A 15,991-nucleotide genomic window follows, 5' to 3' on the forward strand; every position below is an offset into this window, starting at 1 on the left:
AATTTTAATGAAGTCCAGTTTATCAATTATTTCTTTTATAGATTGTGCCTTTGGTGTTGTATCTAAAAAGTTACAACCAAGGTCATCTAGATTTTCTCTCATGCTATTGTCTAGGAGCTTTATGATTTTGCCTTTTATATTTAGGTCTGTGATCCATTTTGAGTTCATTTTTGTGAAGAGCATAAGATCTGTGTCTAGGTTTATTTTGTAGCATGTAGATGTCCAGTTGTTATATCACCATTTGTTCCAAAGACTATCTTTGTTTGTATTGCCTTTGCTCTTTTGTCAAAGATCAGTTGACTGTGAGTTTACTTCTAGTCTGATTTATTGTTCTATTCTTTTGCCAATTGCCACACTGTCTTTTTTTTTAATGTTTATTTATTTGTTTTGGGAGAGAGAGAGAGAGAGAGAGAGAGAGAGCATATGCAAGCCAGGGAGGGGAAGAGAGAGAAGGAGAGAGAAATCCCAAGCAAGATCTACACTGTCAGTGCATAGCATAAAGTGAGGCTCAACATGGGGCTTGATTTGAGGCTTGATCTCATGAACCATGAGATCATGACCTGAGCCAAAATCAAGAGTCAGACACTTAACCAACTGAACCACCCAGGTGCCCCAGTGCCACACTGTCTTGATTGCTATAGTATTGTAGACATTTTTGAAGTTGGACAATGTCAGTCTTTCAGTCTTATTCTTCAATATTGTGTTGGCTATTTTGGGTCTTTTGCCTCTCCATATAAACTTTAGAATCACTTTGTTGATACCTACAAATAATTTTCTGGTATTTTTATTGGAATTGCATTGACTCTATAGATCAAATTGGGAAGAACTGGCAACTTGGCAGTGTTGAGTCTTCCTATCCATGAACATGGAATTTCTATTTAGGGTAATGTGATAGTGAACAGGAATCCGAGTTTAGATAAGGTGGATGTAATATTTGAGGTAGGAGATCTAAATTTCAAGGAGATAGACTTGCAAGGATCTGAGGGAAAGCAGAGGGAATAGCTAGGGTCAAAATATCAAATTTTATTAAAATTTTTTTTAGATTTCTTTGAAATTATTATGTATCTTTTCTCCTTTGACCTATAAGCCTGACCAACTACATTAAAGATTTCCTAATATTGAACCAGTCTTGCATTTCTTGGGAGAAACATTATTGAGCACTGTGGTTTTTAAATTTTTTTTTCAGTATATTTCTGTAGTAAATTGGTAGTAATTTATTTTCAATTTCTCTCCTAAATGATAAGTGACAATATTTTGCATTTTGTTTGCTTTTTTAGTTATTATATCATGTTTATACTATCTTAATTAAATAAATTGGGAATATTTCCATGTTTTTAGTATTTTGCAACTGTTTAAATAAATAGGAATTACCTGATTCTTAGATTTGAAAGAAATTTCCTGTAAAATTTTTTCGAGTATGTGACTTTTAAAAAGAAGTAGTTAGGATTTTCTTTTTTGTTTTTTTGTTTGTTTATGTTTTAATCACATTTTTATTTGACCCACGGATATTGGTCCATTCAGTTACCTTGTTCTAAATCAACTTATCACATTTATTGTACGTAATGATCTTTTTTCCTTCCCCCATATATATGGTTATAGTCCTTTCTCATTAGTAATGTGGTATATTTGGGTTGTCTCCCAATTTTTTTATTAGACTTGCCAGAGGTTTGTGTGTTTTATTAGTCTTTTCAAAGAATACATTTTTAGGTTTAACCATTTTAATTTGTGCTCTAATTTATTAAACAGTTCTGCTTTTGCCTTTATTAATTCCTATTTTCTTTTCCCATTTTATTTCTCTAAAATTTTCAGATATTCATAAACATTTATTTTTATTTGGTTTTACTTAAAAAGCATTTCAGACTTTCAGTTTGCGTATTTATTTATATTCCATACATTATGCCTTGTTCTCATGGACATTGCTTACTAAATATTTAGTAATTCATTTTTTCTTCCTCTTTTATCTACGAGTAATTTGGATCAAATATGATCTTTTTAATTTTGTTAACTTTTTGTCCTTTTATTAGTATTTTTTAGTTTTGTTTCATCATGACCAGAAAACATGACCTGTAAACTTGTCACTGAAGTTTTTTCTTTTTCTTTTTCTTTTTTTAATGTTTATTTATTTTTGAGAGACAGAGAGAGAGAAAGCACAAGCAGGAAAGGGGCAGAGACAGAGGGAGACACAGAATCTGAAGCAGGCTCCAGGCTCTTAGCTGTCAGCACATGAACCATGAGATCATGACCTGAGCTGAAGTCAGACACCTAACCAACTAAGCCCCCCAGGTGCCCCTGAAGTTTTTTCTGTAGATCAGAATTCAAGTGATCATAGAAGTCCTCATCTGGAATCCCTACATATCTGAGAATGTGTTTTTAATATTTTTTTAAATTTTGTTTTAGTAAGAAAGAGCAGGGGAGACGCAGAGAGAGAGAGAGAGAGAGAGAGAGAGAGAGAGAGAGAGAAATCTTAAGCAGACTCCATGCTCAGCATGGAGCCCAACGCAGAGCTAGATCCCAGGACCCTGGCATCATAATCCTATGCAAAATCAAGGATTGGTTGCTCAACCAAGACTCAAGAATGTATTTTTGTTGTTCTTTGCCAAATATAGAACTTTCATATCATAATCTTTTTCCCTCAAAAATATAAATGCTACTCCATCTTCTTCTGACATTTATTGTACTAGAGACGTCCAGTGTTTGTGATAACACTTTTAAAATGAATTACTGTAGAAATTGTCTATGCCTGAAATTCAAAAATTTTGCCAGAATATTTTAAAGCATAGATCTCTATAACTGCTTTTGCCTTGTTTTCAGTGAAGATTTTGAATCTGAATATTCTAGTCTTTTCTTTTTATGGTGGTAAACATTTCTACTATTGTTTATTATCATTATGTTTTTCCCCTTTATAATGTCTCTCTTTCTGAAATCATTACTGTGTATACCTTTGAATCTTTTTGTTCTGATTCATGGGAGCTTTCTTAACATTATCTCCATCATTGATTCAGTTTTCTGTAGGATCTAACCTTCAGGTCTCTGCTTTAGTTGGATTTTAAAAATTTTATAATCATGTTTTTTATCTGAAAAAAAAAAACTATCTCAGAAAAAAGACATGTAATAATCTCTAAAGTTTCTCTTCTATGAGGGAGTATCCTGTTTTCAGGGGCTTGTATGCTTTGATTTCTTAGACTAATTACCTTCTTCTTAACTATTGGAACATTTCATAGACCAGATAGCATTTCTGCTTGCTTATTTTTCACCAGGGACAAAGTGAAAGGAAGTGAGAATGTTTGTCCAGATGACTGAGATTGAATTCCTGTTCCAGCTCATTTGGCACTCTGTTTCTTCACTTCAGACGGTTCCTCCCTCTACCTGCTTCCCCTGCTCTGCCTTACAGAAATTCTTCAAGTTTTCATGTATGCGGATGGCACTTCCCTAATTTCTGGCACAGGCTCATATTCCCCCTATTTTAATAATTGTTTTTGGTGTGTTTACCTGGTATGGGCAGGAAGAGTCAGAACTCTTATGCGCCGAGAGAGGCTTACATCATGTTGAACCAAAAATCTGCATAGATGCTGATGAAAATTCTGGTGGTCAGCTGGAGTCTTTCATGAGCCCCATCTACAAAGAAGAATGGGAACTTCTTATCCTTCCTTGAGTGAATTTGTGTAGAAATAGTATTGTGTACATGCAAGTCTCTCTGCTTCGCTTATCCTATTTTCATTTCCTTGTTCTTGTTTCAATTTACAGAAAGGTGTAGACAAGGAGTTCTATTTATTTCCCACAGTGTTTGATGAGAATGAAAGTTTACTCCTAGATGATAATATTAAAATGTTTACAACTGCACCTCACCTGGTAGATAAGGAAGATGAAGACTTTCAGGAATCTAATAAGATGCACTGTAAGTATACATCATCCATCAATATTAAGTTATTTCAGTACTGCCCATGTAGTGCTTTTAATTAAACCAAAATGATAATAGCTTTGCCCATTGGTTAATTTTAAATAAATGATTATATACAACTCTGAGGGTAATATTGATATTTAAGTTATCAGTCAGTTATTCCTCATTTTGCTTAATTTAGAATAATGAAACCTGCAAAATATATCAATTAGATGCATGGTTCTTAAAATGTAGCCCTTGGATCAGCAGCTTCAGCATCACCCATGGACGTGTTAGAAATGCAAATTCTTGGGCCCCAACTCCTACCTACTGACAGAGACTTTATGGGTGGGGCCAGCAATCTATTTAACAAACCCTCTCCATCATTATGATATTTGCTTAAACTTGAGAACTACTGGATTAGATGCTTTTCTCATCTGTGGCTTCATAATGACAGCCTCATTTTATTATTCAATATGAAGAAAGATACAACCTCTCTTGAAAATGAACTTTAATGATTCTTACCAATGACTATAAATTAGAATTCCCGGGGAGTTTTTCAAAATTGTTAAAACCATCTTTTTAATGCTCAGGGCAACCTCCAGAAATTTTTATTTAATTGAAACCTAGCATCACATTTTCTTTTTAGCTCCCAGTGTAATTCTAGAGGTTTAGATAGTGAGTTAATTATTCAGAATGCCCACACTGCTAACGGACTACATGTGAAAATCACTGTAGTCAGAAGAAACAAATGTAAAGTTGTGTTACAAACTGATACTGGTGGTTTGGTTTTTTGTTTTTTTTTTTTTGAGTTAGTACTATCTATACTCATTAAGATATTCCTTTTGAGTTTGCAATTTTACATTTTGGAGGAGTTGAGAGTATCATCTATTAGTGATAGCAGTGAGAGAAAACCTCCTGCATTTACTCTCCCCTGTTATTCAAGATGAATCAGAGACTTTTCCATCCTAGAGCAGCAACCACATTCTCAGTCTACCGTGCCCAGGAACGGCTGTAATTATTCATACATTTGAGAGCTCACACATATGACTCTTGAGAGGACTAAGAAGTAGTTAGTGGGGAAGAGCAGTGCAAAACTTCAAGGACTCTGTGTTCAGCTCTTCTCCTTCCAGCCAGGGACTACTCAGGGAGTGCTGCATCTAACAAGAAGTCTCAGAGATACTCCAGACACATAAAGAGGTGGGCAGGCATGAATGGGTCTTTCAAAAATTAAATAAACAGAGTTGGCTCTGGAAAATCTGGGAGATCACCGTGTAGTGGGACATCAGATAAACCACTTTCCAAATATTATTTCCCAAATTTTACAGCCATGAATGGATTCATGTATGGGAATCAGCCTGGTCTCAGTATGTGCAAAGAAAAGTCAGTCGTGTGGTACTTATTCAGCGCTGGAAATGAGGCTGATGTACACGGGATTTACTTTACAGGAAACACATATCTGTCAAAAGGAGAAAGAAGAGACACAGGAAACCTCTTCCCTCAAACAAGTCTTACACTCTTCATGCAGCCTGATGCTCAAGGTGAATTTCTTTAAAGTCAAGACAAGTCTCTATGGAATCGATTCATGTCAGTCATTTTGGTTTTCAACCCTATGTTGGGTGATGAACTCATTCCTTCTCTAAACCTCCCAAGTTCCCTTCCTTCCCTTGAAGAGTATGTCTGGGCCACTATTAGCTAAGTATGGGCCAGACAGGTCCATTTCCTGCTTGTTGAGGGTGGGGGTGTGACAAATGAAGAGTAGATTGTGGTTTCTCCCACTTCCACACAGTAGAATCCTCGAGATGTCTCTTTTTAAGTTATGATCCTTTTAAAGATGGCTGAAAAATCAGACTAAAAAGGGAATGACTTCCATAACAGCTCTGCAGTTAAACTTTTTGTCATCTCTCTGTAGCCTACATGTCGTGTTGGCTTGTTGGTTGTTTGCAGTTGAGTGTCCTGTACTAGAACTATAGCCATGCGAATTCAGAGATACCTGCACGTCTGGTTATGAATGAGCAAAACAAACAAAAACAAAAAGAAAGCACTTTAACCAAAATGTGAAACACACTAACTTGCTTCAGGCTTTATTTGGTTCATTATATGCCATTATAACGTAAGACAAGTCCAATGTCACCTCTTTCTTTATTCATTAGACAAGTATAAATACAACAGTGAAGAAAAGATGTAAAAGTGTCCTTGTGAAGTGGAAATTCTAATGCAGGGAGACAGACAACAAGCGATTTTATATGTGTGTGTATGTGTGTGTGTATACACATATGTATACACACACATACACACACACACATATATATACATATACATACACACACACACACACACATATATATACACACATATGTATATAAAACTAAGTGGTTTGAGCAAATAGGGCAGAAAAAGGGGCTGACTGATGGGGGAAGGTGAGTAAACATTTTCTGACAATTAAAGGGAAGCTTGAATGAATTGAGAAGATGGACTATGTGGATAATTGGGGGAGGAGTGTACAAAGTACACTTTGTACAAGTACAAAGGCCCTGAGGCAGGCACATACTTGACTTCTTCTAAGAATAGCAAAGAGGCCTCTGTGACTAGAGCAGAGTGAGTGGTAGGTGATGTGATCATCTAACTGAGGCCACATTGAGGACTTTGGCGTTGATTCTGGGTGAGCTGAGGAGCCATAGAGGTGCTGAACAAAGGAGTGACATGCTCTCTTATATACCATTTCAGGGACATTTGACGTTGAGTGCTTAACAACCGATCACTATACAGGAGGCATGAAGCAAAAATACACTGTGAACACATGCAGGCAACAGGCTGAGCAACCATGGTCCTCCCAGGGACGGCGGACCTACTACATCGCGGCAGTGGAGGTGGAGTGGGATTATTCCCCAAGCAGGGAGTGGGAAAAGGAGCTGCATCACTTACAAGAACAAAAGTAATTCTCCAGATTTTGATTCCTAAGTTTTTCTTTTTTTTTGGTTTTCTCTTTCAGAGAATTAAGAATTACACTCAGTTGTAGAAAAACAAATAGTTGCATTAAATAACAACAGAGCAGTAACCAAATGCTTCCCCTGATCCTTTCCTCATTAATTTCTGTTCTTGCAATTTTATCACAGGAAAATCTCTACCTTATTTGATTCTTTATAGTCATTCATCTCACTTTCTTTTCTGTTGGATTGTCTTTTTATATTCATGTGCCCATATCTTGCTATTGACTTTTAAACTTAAACAAAAATCAATGCCTAAATTCAAAGCTAAAATATTATTTTCCTTATCAGCCATTTGCTGCGTATCTTATCTTTCCTTCAAAGATTTCCTTATCACTCTAGTAATCAGTTATTTTACATTCTTTAAAAGATTTTTTTTACATTCATTTATTTTTGAGAGACAGAGCATAAGTGGGGGGAGGGGGCAGAGAGAGAATGAGACAGAATCCGAAGCAGGCTCCAGGCTCTGAGCTGGAGCACAGAGCCCAATGTGGGCTCGAACTCACAAACCATGGAGATTATGACCTAAGCCGAAGTCAGATGCTTAACTGACTGAACCACCTAGGTGCCCCAGTTATTTTACATTCTTAAAACTATTTTAAGAATATTTTAAATTCTTGAGGGCAGTATAGTAGACAGGATCTCTGTCCTCCAAGAATTTATAGGGAAAATATGGTTCAAAACCGCCAATAACATGTACATGATGGATGTAAAAAGTATGTTCATTGTGAATAAATGTAAGTAAACGATCATTATTAGAGCTTCAGAAACTACATTTAAAACAGTATCACCTGACACTTCTTTTAGACTTTTCTAACCACTTTTCCCTCTATCACCTCATACGCCATGTACTAACCTTTCCTGGAAAGGATTTGAGAGATCGGGATGGGCATGTGTTCAGATCTGGGGTGTACAAAATGACTGGTAGCCTATAGCTAAGCAAAGGTTAGCTGGTTAGTTTGACTGCAGTGTAAAGTAGTAAAAGGTTATTTCAAGTGATGGTGAAATAGTCAAAAGGCTGAAGGAGCCATGAAGAGTCAATGAAAACGTTAGATAAAGGGAGTGGCTGGGAACACTGGGCCACTTCAGTTCTTATAAACCAGACAAAAGTAATGAGAGAACACTTCACTGATGAAATATGGGTGCAGAATTTTAGAACTGTAGAGAAACCTTAGATATCATCTCATCTCATACCTCATTTTAGGGATGAGGAAACTGAGGCTGCAACAGGCAATAACTAGATGGAGGTCATTATCTAATGGAAGAGTCAAGGCCAGCACTCAGATGGCTCCACTCCCTTTTTACCACCCCTATCTATTTCTTTTTTTTTTTAATTAATTAATCTTTTATTTTTTAATTTACATCTAAGTTAGTTAGCATATAGTGCAACAATGATTTCAGGAGTAGATTCCAGTTTTTTTAATTAATCTTTTATTTTTTAATTTACATCTAAGTTAGTGAAACAATGATTTCAGGAGTAGATTCCAGTGATTCAACCCCTATGTATAACACCCAGTGCTGATTCCAACAAGTGTCTTCCTTAATGCCCCTTACCCATTTAGGCCATCCCTCCTCCCACAACCCCTCCAGCAACCCTCTGTTCTCTATATTTAAGAGTCTCTTATGTTTTTCCCCCTCCCTCTTTTTATATTATATATATTGCTTCCCTTCCCTTATGTTTATCTGTTTGGTATCTTAAATTCCTCATATGAGTGAATTCATATGATATTTGTCTTTCTCTGACTAATTTCACTTAGCATAATACCCTCCAGTTACCATCCACGTGGTTGCAAATGGCAAGATTTCATTCTTTTTGATCACTGAGTAATACTCCATTGTATATGCATACCACCTCCTCTTTATCCATTCATCCATCGATGGCATTTGGGCTCTTTCCATACTTTGGCTATTGTTAATAGTGCTGCTATAAACATTGGGGTGCATGTGCCCCTTCAGAACAGCATACCTGTATCCCTTGGGTAAATTACCTAGTAGTGCAATTGCTTGGTTGCAGGGTAGTTCTATTTTTAATTGTTTGAGGGACATCCATACTGTTTTCCAGAGTAGCTGCCCCAGTTTTCATTCCCACCAGCAGGGAAAAAGAGATCCTCTTTCTCTGCATCCTTGCCAACATCTGTTGTTGCCTGAGTTGTTAATGTTAGCCATTCTGACAGGTGTGAGGTGATATCTCATTGTGGTTTTGATTTGTATTTCCCTGATGAAAAGTGATGTTGAACATTTTCTCATGGGTCTGGTAGCCATCTGTATGTCTTTTTTGGAGAAGTGTCTATTCCTGTCTTTTGCCCATTTCTTCGCTGGATTATTTTTTTTTGGGTGTTGAGTTTGAGAAGTTTATAGATTTTGGATACTATCCTGTTTTCTGATATGTCATTTGCACATATCTTCTCCTATTCCGTCGGTTACCTTTTAGTTTTTCTGATTGTTTCCTTTGCTGTGCAGAAGTTTTTATTTTGATGAGGTCCCAATAGTGCATTTTTGCTTTGGCTTCCCTTGCCTCGGGAGACATGTTGAGTAAGAAGTTGCTGCAGCCAAGGTCAAAGAAGTTTTTGCCTGCTTTCTCCTCTAGGAATTTGATGGCTTCCTGTCTTACATTTAGGTCTTTCATCCATTTTGAGTTTATTTTTGTGTCTGGTGTAAGAAAGTGGTCCAGGTTTATTTTTCTGCATGTCACTGTCCATTTGCTAAAGAGATTGTCTTTATTCCATTGGATATCCCTTCCTGCTTTGTCAAAGATTAGTTGGCCATATGTTTGTGGGTCCATTTCTGGGTTCTCTATTCTGTTCCATTGATCTGAGTGTCTGTTTTTGTGCCAGTACCATACTGTCTTGATTACAGCTTTGTAATACATCTTGAAGCCAGGAGTGTGATTTCTCCACTTTGGTTTTCTTTTTCAGGATTGCTTTGGCTATTCAGGTTCTTTTCTGGTTCCATACAAATTTTAAGATTGTTTGTTCTAGCTCTGTGAAGAATGCTGGTGTTATTTTGATAGGGATTGCATTGAATATGTAGATTGCTTTGGGGAGTATTGACATTTTAACAATATTTGTTCTTCCAATCCAGGAGCATGGATTATCTTTCTTTTTTTGTGTGTCTTCTTAAATTTCTTTCATAAGCTTTCTATAGTTTACAGTGTATAGATTTTTCACTTCTCCGCTTATGTTTATTCCTAGGTATTTTATGTTTGTTGGCGCAATTATAAATGGGATTGATTCCTTGATTTCTCTTTCTGTTGCTTCATTATTGGTATACAGGAATGCAACTGATTGCTGTGCATTGATTTTATATCCTGTGACTTTGCTGAATTCATGGATCAGTTCTAGCAGTTTTTTGGTGGAATCTTTTGGGTTTTCCGTATATAGTATCATGTTATCTGTGAAGAATGAATGTTTGACTTCCTCCTGGACGATTTAGATGCCTTTTATTCCTATGTGTTGTCTGACTGCTGAGACTAAGACTTACAATACTATGTTGAATAACAGTGGCGAGAGTGGACATCCCTGTCTTGTTCCTGACCTTAGGGGGAAAGCTCTCAGTTTTTCCCCATTAAGGAGATATTAGTGTTGGGTCATTCATATATGGCTTTTATGATCTCAAGGTATGACCCTTCTATCCCTACTTTCTTGAGGGTTTTTATCAAGAAAGGATACTGTATTTTGTCAAATGCTTTCTCTGCATCTATTGAGAGGATCACGTGGTTCTTGTGCTTTCTTTTATTGATCTGATGTATCACGTTGATTGTTTTATGGATATTGAACCAGCCCTGAATCCCAGGTATAAATCCTATTTGGTCATGGTGAATAAGTTTTTTTAATGTAGCGTTGGATCTGGTTGGCTAGTAACTTGTTGAGGATTTTTGCATCCATGTTCATCAGGGAAATTTGTCTGTAGTTCTCCTTTATAGTGCACCCCTATGTATTTCTAGATTATTCTTTATTGCTGGAATGTGAGAGTGATATTAAAAATTAGCATAATTACTTAAATAAAAACTATATTCAAGATTTAAAACTCAACTTCTACTTTCATTAAGACAGATACTAACCTCAGATGTGTGTGTGTTTTGTTTAAGTGTTTCAAATGCATTTTTAGATAAGGAAGAATTTTACATAGGCTCGAAGTACAAGAAAGTTGTGTATCGGCAATACACCGACAGCACGTTCAGAGTTCCAGTGGAAAGAAAGGCTAACGAAGAACACCTGGGAATTCTAGGTACTCTAATCATCAGGAGTGGGGTAACGATGTGGTGCTATGTACATTAAAATACATGTCCCTGGGTTTAATTTCCCAGTTCATAGATCAAAGGTATTCAAATGAAAGTAAAATTTATGCAATAAAAACAAGGAGCCTATACGCACTAAAGAATATGGCATAATAAAAATATTGCTTGTTTCTCTCATGAACAATTTATTATTAGACATTGAGAAAAGAAAATTTCTCCCTCTTATTCCACCCCTCATCCCACTCCCAAGTCATCGCTATTTGCTTTAAAATTGCCATGTAAGTGAGTAACGCCAAGAAAAAGAAATGTAGATGTAGACCAGGAAATATAGGAAAAAGTGTTACCGTGCACAAGGCATGGGAAAAGTTGCCTTCCATTTTTCAGGAACCATTTTAAATTTTTTTTAAAATCTTTATATATTTTTGAGAAAGAGACAGAGTGAGAGCAGGGGAGGAACAGAGAGAGAGGGAGATGCAGAATCCAAAGCAGGTGCCAGGATCCAAGCTGTCAGCACAGAGCTCAATGTGGGGCTTGAACCCACGAACCATGAGATCATGACCTGAGCTGAAGTCAGACGCTTAACCGACTGAGCCACCCAGGCGCCCCTCAGGAACCATTTTAAAAGAGAATGTCGAAGAGTTTGACCAACACTGCTCTTGGGAAGTTTCTTGAAAATCATCAAGGGCAGGGGACATCACTCCCAACCCCACTCTATGTCCATACTAACAGAGTACCCTGGGATTTGATTACCCTTAGCCCCTGGAATAAGACACCCAAGGGGAATGGCATTGTTGCTGGGTCACAGAAATTCTCTAAGCAGCAGACAAGCTAAGATTGGCTAGAGAGGGGGTGGAAATTGGAGGGGTAGACCCACTCACCCTTCTAAATGCAGTACTGCCATCAATTCACACTCAGGAAGTTCTGGAAGCCCAACTGCTGAGAAATGAGAGCAAGTGCTGCACAATGACTTCTGGCCAGGGTAGGGTCACAGCTGGCTCACCAGGGTTAGGCCACTGTCCTGCAGGGGACTTTCAGGCCAAAACCTCCAGTAGGACTCTTGATGAGAGATGCATCCCTGGTTTCCATCTGTAGCGGCAATCATTACTAGTGTTTTTATTCTGAATCCTCTGAGGCCAGATATAAACCTAACAGTAAAGTATGAAGCCACAATGGAGGGGGTGGGGGACACAGACTCTGGCCTTCATGCTAAGAAAGCTACCTGGTCTTTGCTTCTATTACTGAGTTAGAACCTCCAATCTGACAAGCATATAAACCACTCTTCTTTTTTGCTCTTTCCAGGTCCACAACTTCATGCAAATGTTGGAGACGAAGTTGTAATTATCTTTAAAAACATGGCCACAAGGCCTTACTCAATACATGCCCATGGGGTGAAAACAGAGAATTCTATAGTTACTCCAACTTTACCAGGTACTCATTGGGGGGGGGGGGGGTGTTGCATTTCATGCATTTTAGTAGACCTTACAGGCTTTCCACAAATGACTGTTATCAGAGAGGTATTCCTTCCAAATGAGTGTCTTGAGAAAGTGAAGGAGGTGGTTAAGAGAGCATACAGAGATGCGTATCCGTGTGTATGTCTCCATGCACATGAGAGGAGAGGGGAGGGGAGATGAGGGGAGGGAAGAGAGGAGGGGAGGAGTGAAAGAAGGAAGGGAGGGAGGAAGGAGGGAGGGAAGGAGAGAAGAAGAGAAAGATCCACAGGAGAAATGTGAGGAAAAGATCTGAGGATACTGGGCATCTACAAATACTCAAGGCTGAGTCAGCAGAAATGATCCCTCCACGCCAAGACAGCATTTACTACACTTGTGTGTGGTTGAATGCTTCCGTGCCTTGTATCTGAAGGCAGGATCCTAAGGGCAGAGACTGCCATGTGACATTTTAAAGCCTTCAGTTCTAGCCCCATATCTGGCATGTACTAGGAACTCAATAACTTTAACACAGTGTAAAAGCCAGAACAGATGAAATACATGTGTGTTTTTACTTTAATTAAAAACTATATTTTTCTTCTATTAGTTGTAAAGTTGGCTTTCTTGGAAAGTGCCATTTCTTAGTAATCTAACAGTTCCCAAATATGTCAAATGAGTGAGAAAAAAAATGAGTGAGAAAAAATAAATTACTCTATGAAGTTGCTCAGGTCAGTTTAGGGGAATGGAGATAAAAAGCCCTTCCCTGTGAGTGTCACATTCTTCCAAAAGAAATAAACAATAAAATGTATACATAATACCAAGCTGTGAAAAGTGCTAAAGATTACAGCGGATGAGAGAGAGTAACAAGGGTGCTATTTTAGGTAGGGTGGTCAGGAAGTCCCTTCTTTGAGGAAGCGCCAGTGGTGAAGATACCTAAATGGTAAGTAATGAGCCACAGGGACTTATAGGGGAAGAGCACCCCAGGTTGTGAGATGGTAAAGGGCTTGGTTTGTCTGAGAAACAGCAAGGAGGCCAGAGGCCAGAGCAGAGCAAACGGGGGGACAGAATGTGACATGATGAGATCCAGGGAGGGCAGGGGCCAGATGCAGTAGGAAGAAGGGGAACCTCAGAGGCCAAGGTTAGGACCTTAGATTTTATACTATTAACCATGTGAAGATTTGAGTCAGAGAATGATGATCTGATGAACACTTTGTAAAGGCCTCTTGTGGCTGAAGTGTAGGTAAGTGACTACAGAGGAAAAGGGCGGAATCAAGGAGCAATTAGAGGGCTATTGCCATAATCTGGGTTAAAAAAATAATAATAATAAGGCTTGGACCAGGGTGGAAGCAGCTGAAGTGGTGAGTTGTCATATTCGGCTCTATTTTAAAGGTGGTGCTAACAGCCCCTGCTGAAAGATTGGGCATTAGGACAGGTTAGGGAAGGAGGAATCAAGGACTGTACCAAGGTTTTGGGCATCTACCATGAGTGGCAGAGCAGGTTGGGGAATGGAGAAGAGGAGGAAATATTATTTTGGGGCTTATGAGAATAAGAGCATAGATGAAGAGACAATATGTTCAGGTGGTGAATGTATGCCATATTGTCAGTGAAATGTTCTGCTTAGAAAAAGGGTGAGGAGGTAGGGGCAGGTAGGATGCGGGACTTGAGGAAGACGGAAAGAGTCTGCTGCATCCCTTGAGACCACCCCTCCTGTCCCGCTTGATTCCCTAGAAAAGGCTTGTCAGACTCTGGCTAACTAAAGTCTGCCAGCATGAATATGTAATGGTGAGGTCTGTATAAATGGAGTGGACAGTGGGTGGCCACAGCTGAAAGTCAGGGTCTGGTGAGCAGTGGGACAGCAATCCCTGAGGTGACTAGAAGCCGACATCAGGCTGGAAAAGAGCCCAGTGCAAATGGAAGAAGGTAAAGGCCTTGGCAACAGGAAGGGTAGAGTAACTGGCTATCTCCAAACTGTCAAGGTCCAAGGTGTGGTGGTGTCCTGTATGTGACAGAGCCGTGACAGAGCAGCGTATTGTACGACAGAATGAGACAGACCAGAGACGAGGTCACGAAATCTAATGGCTCCTCACCAGAAACTGTGGAATTGCTAGGGATGATAGTGAAAAAGGAGAAAAGGAAGGCCATGGTGAAGCCAAGGGAATTACTCAGGGCAGTCCAGATACAAACACAGAGACGTCTTGGGGAAGGGTCTTACACTGCGGGAGATCACTTGAGAGTTGAAAATGGTGTTTTACAGAAACATAGTTCAAGCTAAAAAAAAGATCTGTTCCAAAGTTCCCCCAAATTGTGATATTGGTATTGCCACCTCCTGGCTTGGCGGTACATGTGTGTCATGGCTAGTTAATTCATAATTGACAAAGAAAGTCTAAAAGTCTTTCTATGTCAGTAAGTCTATGTAAGTCTATGTCTTACAGTTTGTCTTTAAACTAAATTCCTGAAAATAATTGAGTGCCATTGCTTTTTAAAACTACTTACCTTGACATTTCCAGTTTCTAGGTCACTCATTCTCAAGACTTAGTATGTGTGTGTGTGTATATATATATATATAACCAAAAAAACCAGATACATTAACATTTGATTAATTTAGGTGAAACTCACACGTACATATGGAAAATCCCAGAAAGATCTGGAGCTGGAACAGAGGATTCTGCTTGTATTCCATGGGCTTACTATTCAACGGTGGATCAAGTTAAGGTAAAATTTAGATCCTCTGTGTTTTGTACAAATCCCCCAAATAGACACACAGTTGAAGGAAGATGAGATTACAGTTTTCCTATGACCCAATTCCATCTTAAAGTCCCAGGAAAGTAAGTAAGCTGCTCTACAATTTACTTTGGTTTCATTTTTTGGTTTGTTTCTTTTTAAGGATACAGTTATAGCTGTATCAACACTATGACTGCTGGTTATGGGTAATGCAGAATCAAATACTAATCAATACAGTATTTTATTTTCCTTTTGATATAAGAACACATTAAGCTCAAAGAACTGAGGTACGTGATTTCAGAGCTCTATTACTGCCTGGTAATAAAAATGTTGGTCTCAGGGGTCATTCCAGCACAATTAAGGCTATGTGATTAAATATTTCAAAGCCAACAAACCGCTCAACAACTGCAAAACAGAACTTGTTCCAAGATTCTTTCGTAGAATTAAATCTCGAGTCCAAATCTCTCTCCTGAGTTCCAGACCTGCCCATACACCAGCCTACTGAACATTACCAGCATGTCCCGCAGGCACTGGAAACACAGCAACTCTAAAACGGAATTGAGATTCTTCTCCACCTCTTCTTGTGTTTCCTGTTGCAATAAGTATTACCATGAGTTACAAATCTACTCATTTGTTCAAGCTAGAATGTTGGGCAGGAAGTGTCTGATTCTTCCACCTGGTTCACCCAGGTGATTCACCCACCTACATGTAGTTCAGTCTATTCCTTCTGTCTCCGTAGATCATG

At 38.4% G+C, this 15,991-nt stretch overlaps 1 protein-coding gene across 5 annotated transcripts in view; it reads left to right on the forward strand.

Annotated features, from left to right (window-relative positions):
* LOC109260760 (ceruloplasmin) overlaps positions 1-15,991 on the forward strand; it is a 90,784-nt gene that overhangs the window by 37,592 nt on the left and 37,201 nt on the right. For all 5 annotated transcript variants that reach the window (XM_053903728.1, XM_019439202.2, XM_019439217.2 and 2 more), the window contains exons 10-15: positions 3,745-3,895; positions 5,206-5,418; positions 6,605-6,812; positions 10,952-11,091; positions 12,401-12,529; positions 15,131-15,237. In XM_053903728.1, the coding sequence (XP_053759703.1) occupies positions 3,745-3,895; positions 5,206-5,418; positions 6,605-6,812; positions 10,952-11,091; positions 12,401-12,529; positions 15,131-15,237 (948 nt within the window). The remainder of the gene's footprint in view (positions 1-3,744; positions 3,896-5,205; positions 5,419-6,604; positions 6,813-10,951; positions 11,092-12,400; positions 12,530-15,130; positions 15,238-15,991) is intronic.

The sequence above is a fragment of the Panthera pardus genome, unplaced genomic scaffold (genome assembly GCF_024362965.1).
Source record: "Panthera pardus isolate Hobbes unplaced genomic scaffold, ASM2436296v1 HiC_scaffold_16, whole genome shotgun sequence".
Taxonomy (NCBI): Eukaryota; Metazoa; Chordata; class Mammalia; order Carnivora; family Felidae; genus Panthera; species Panthera pardus.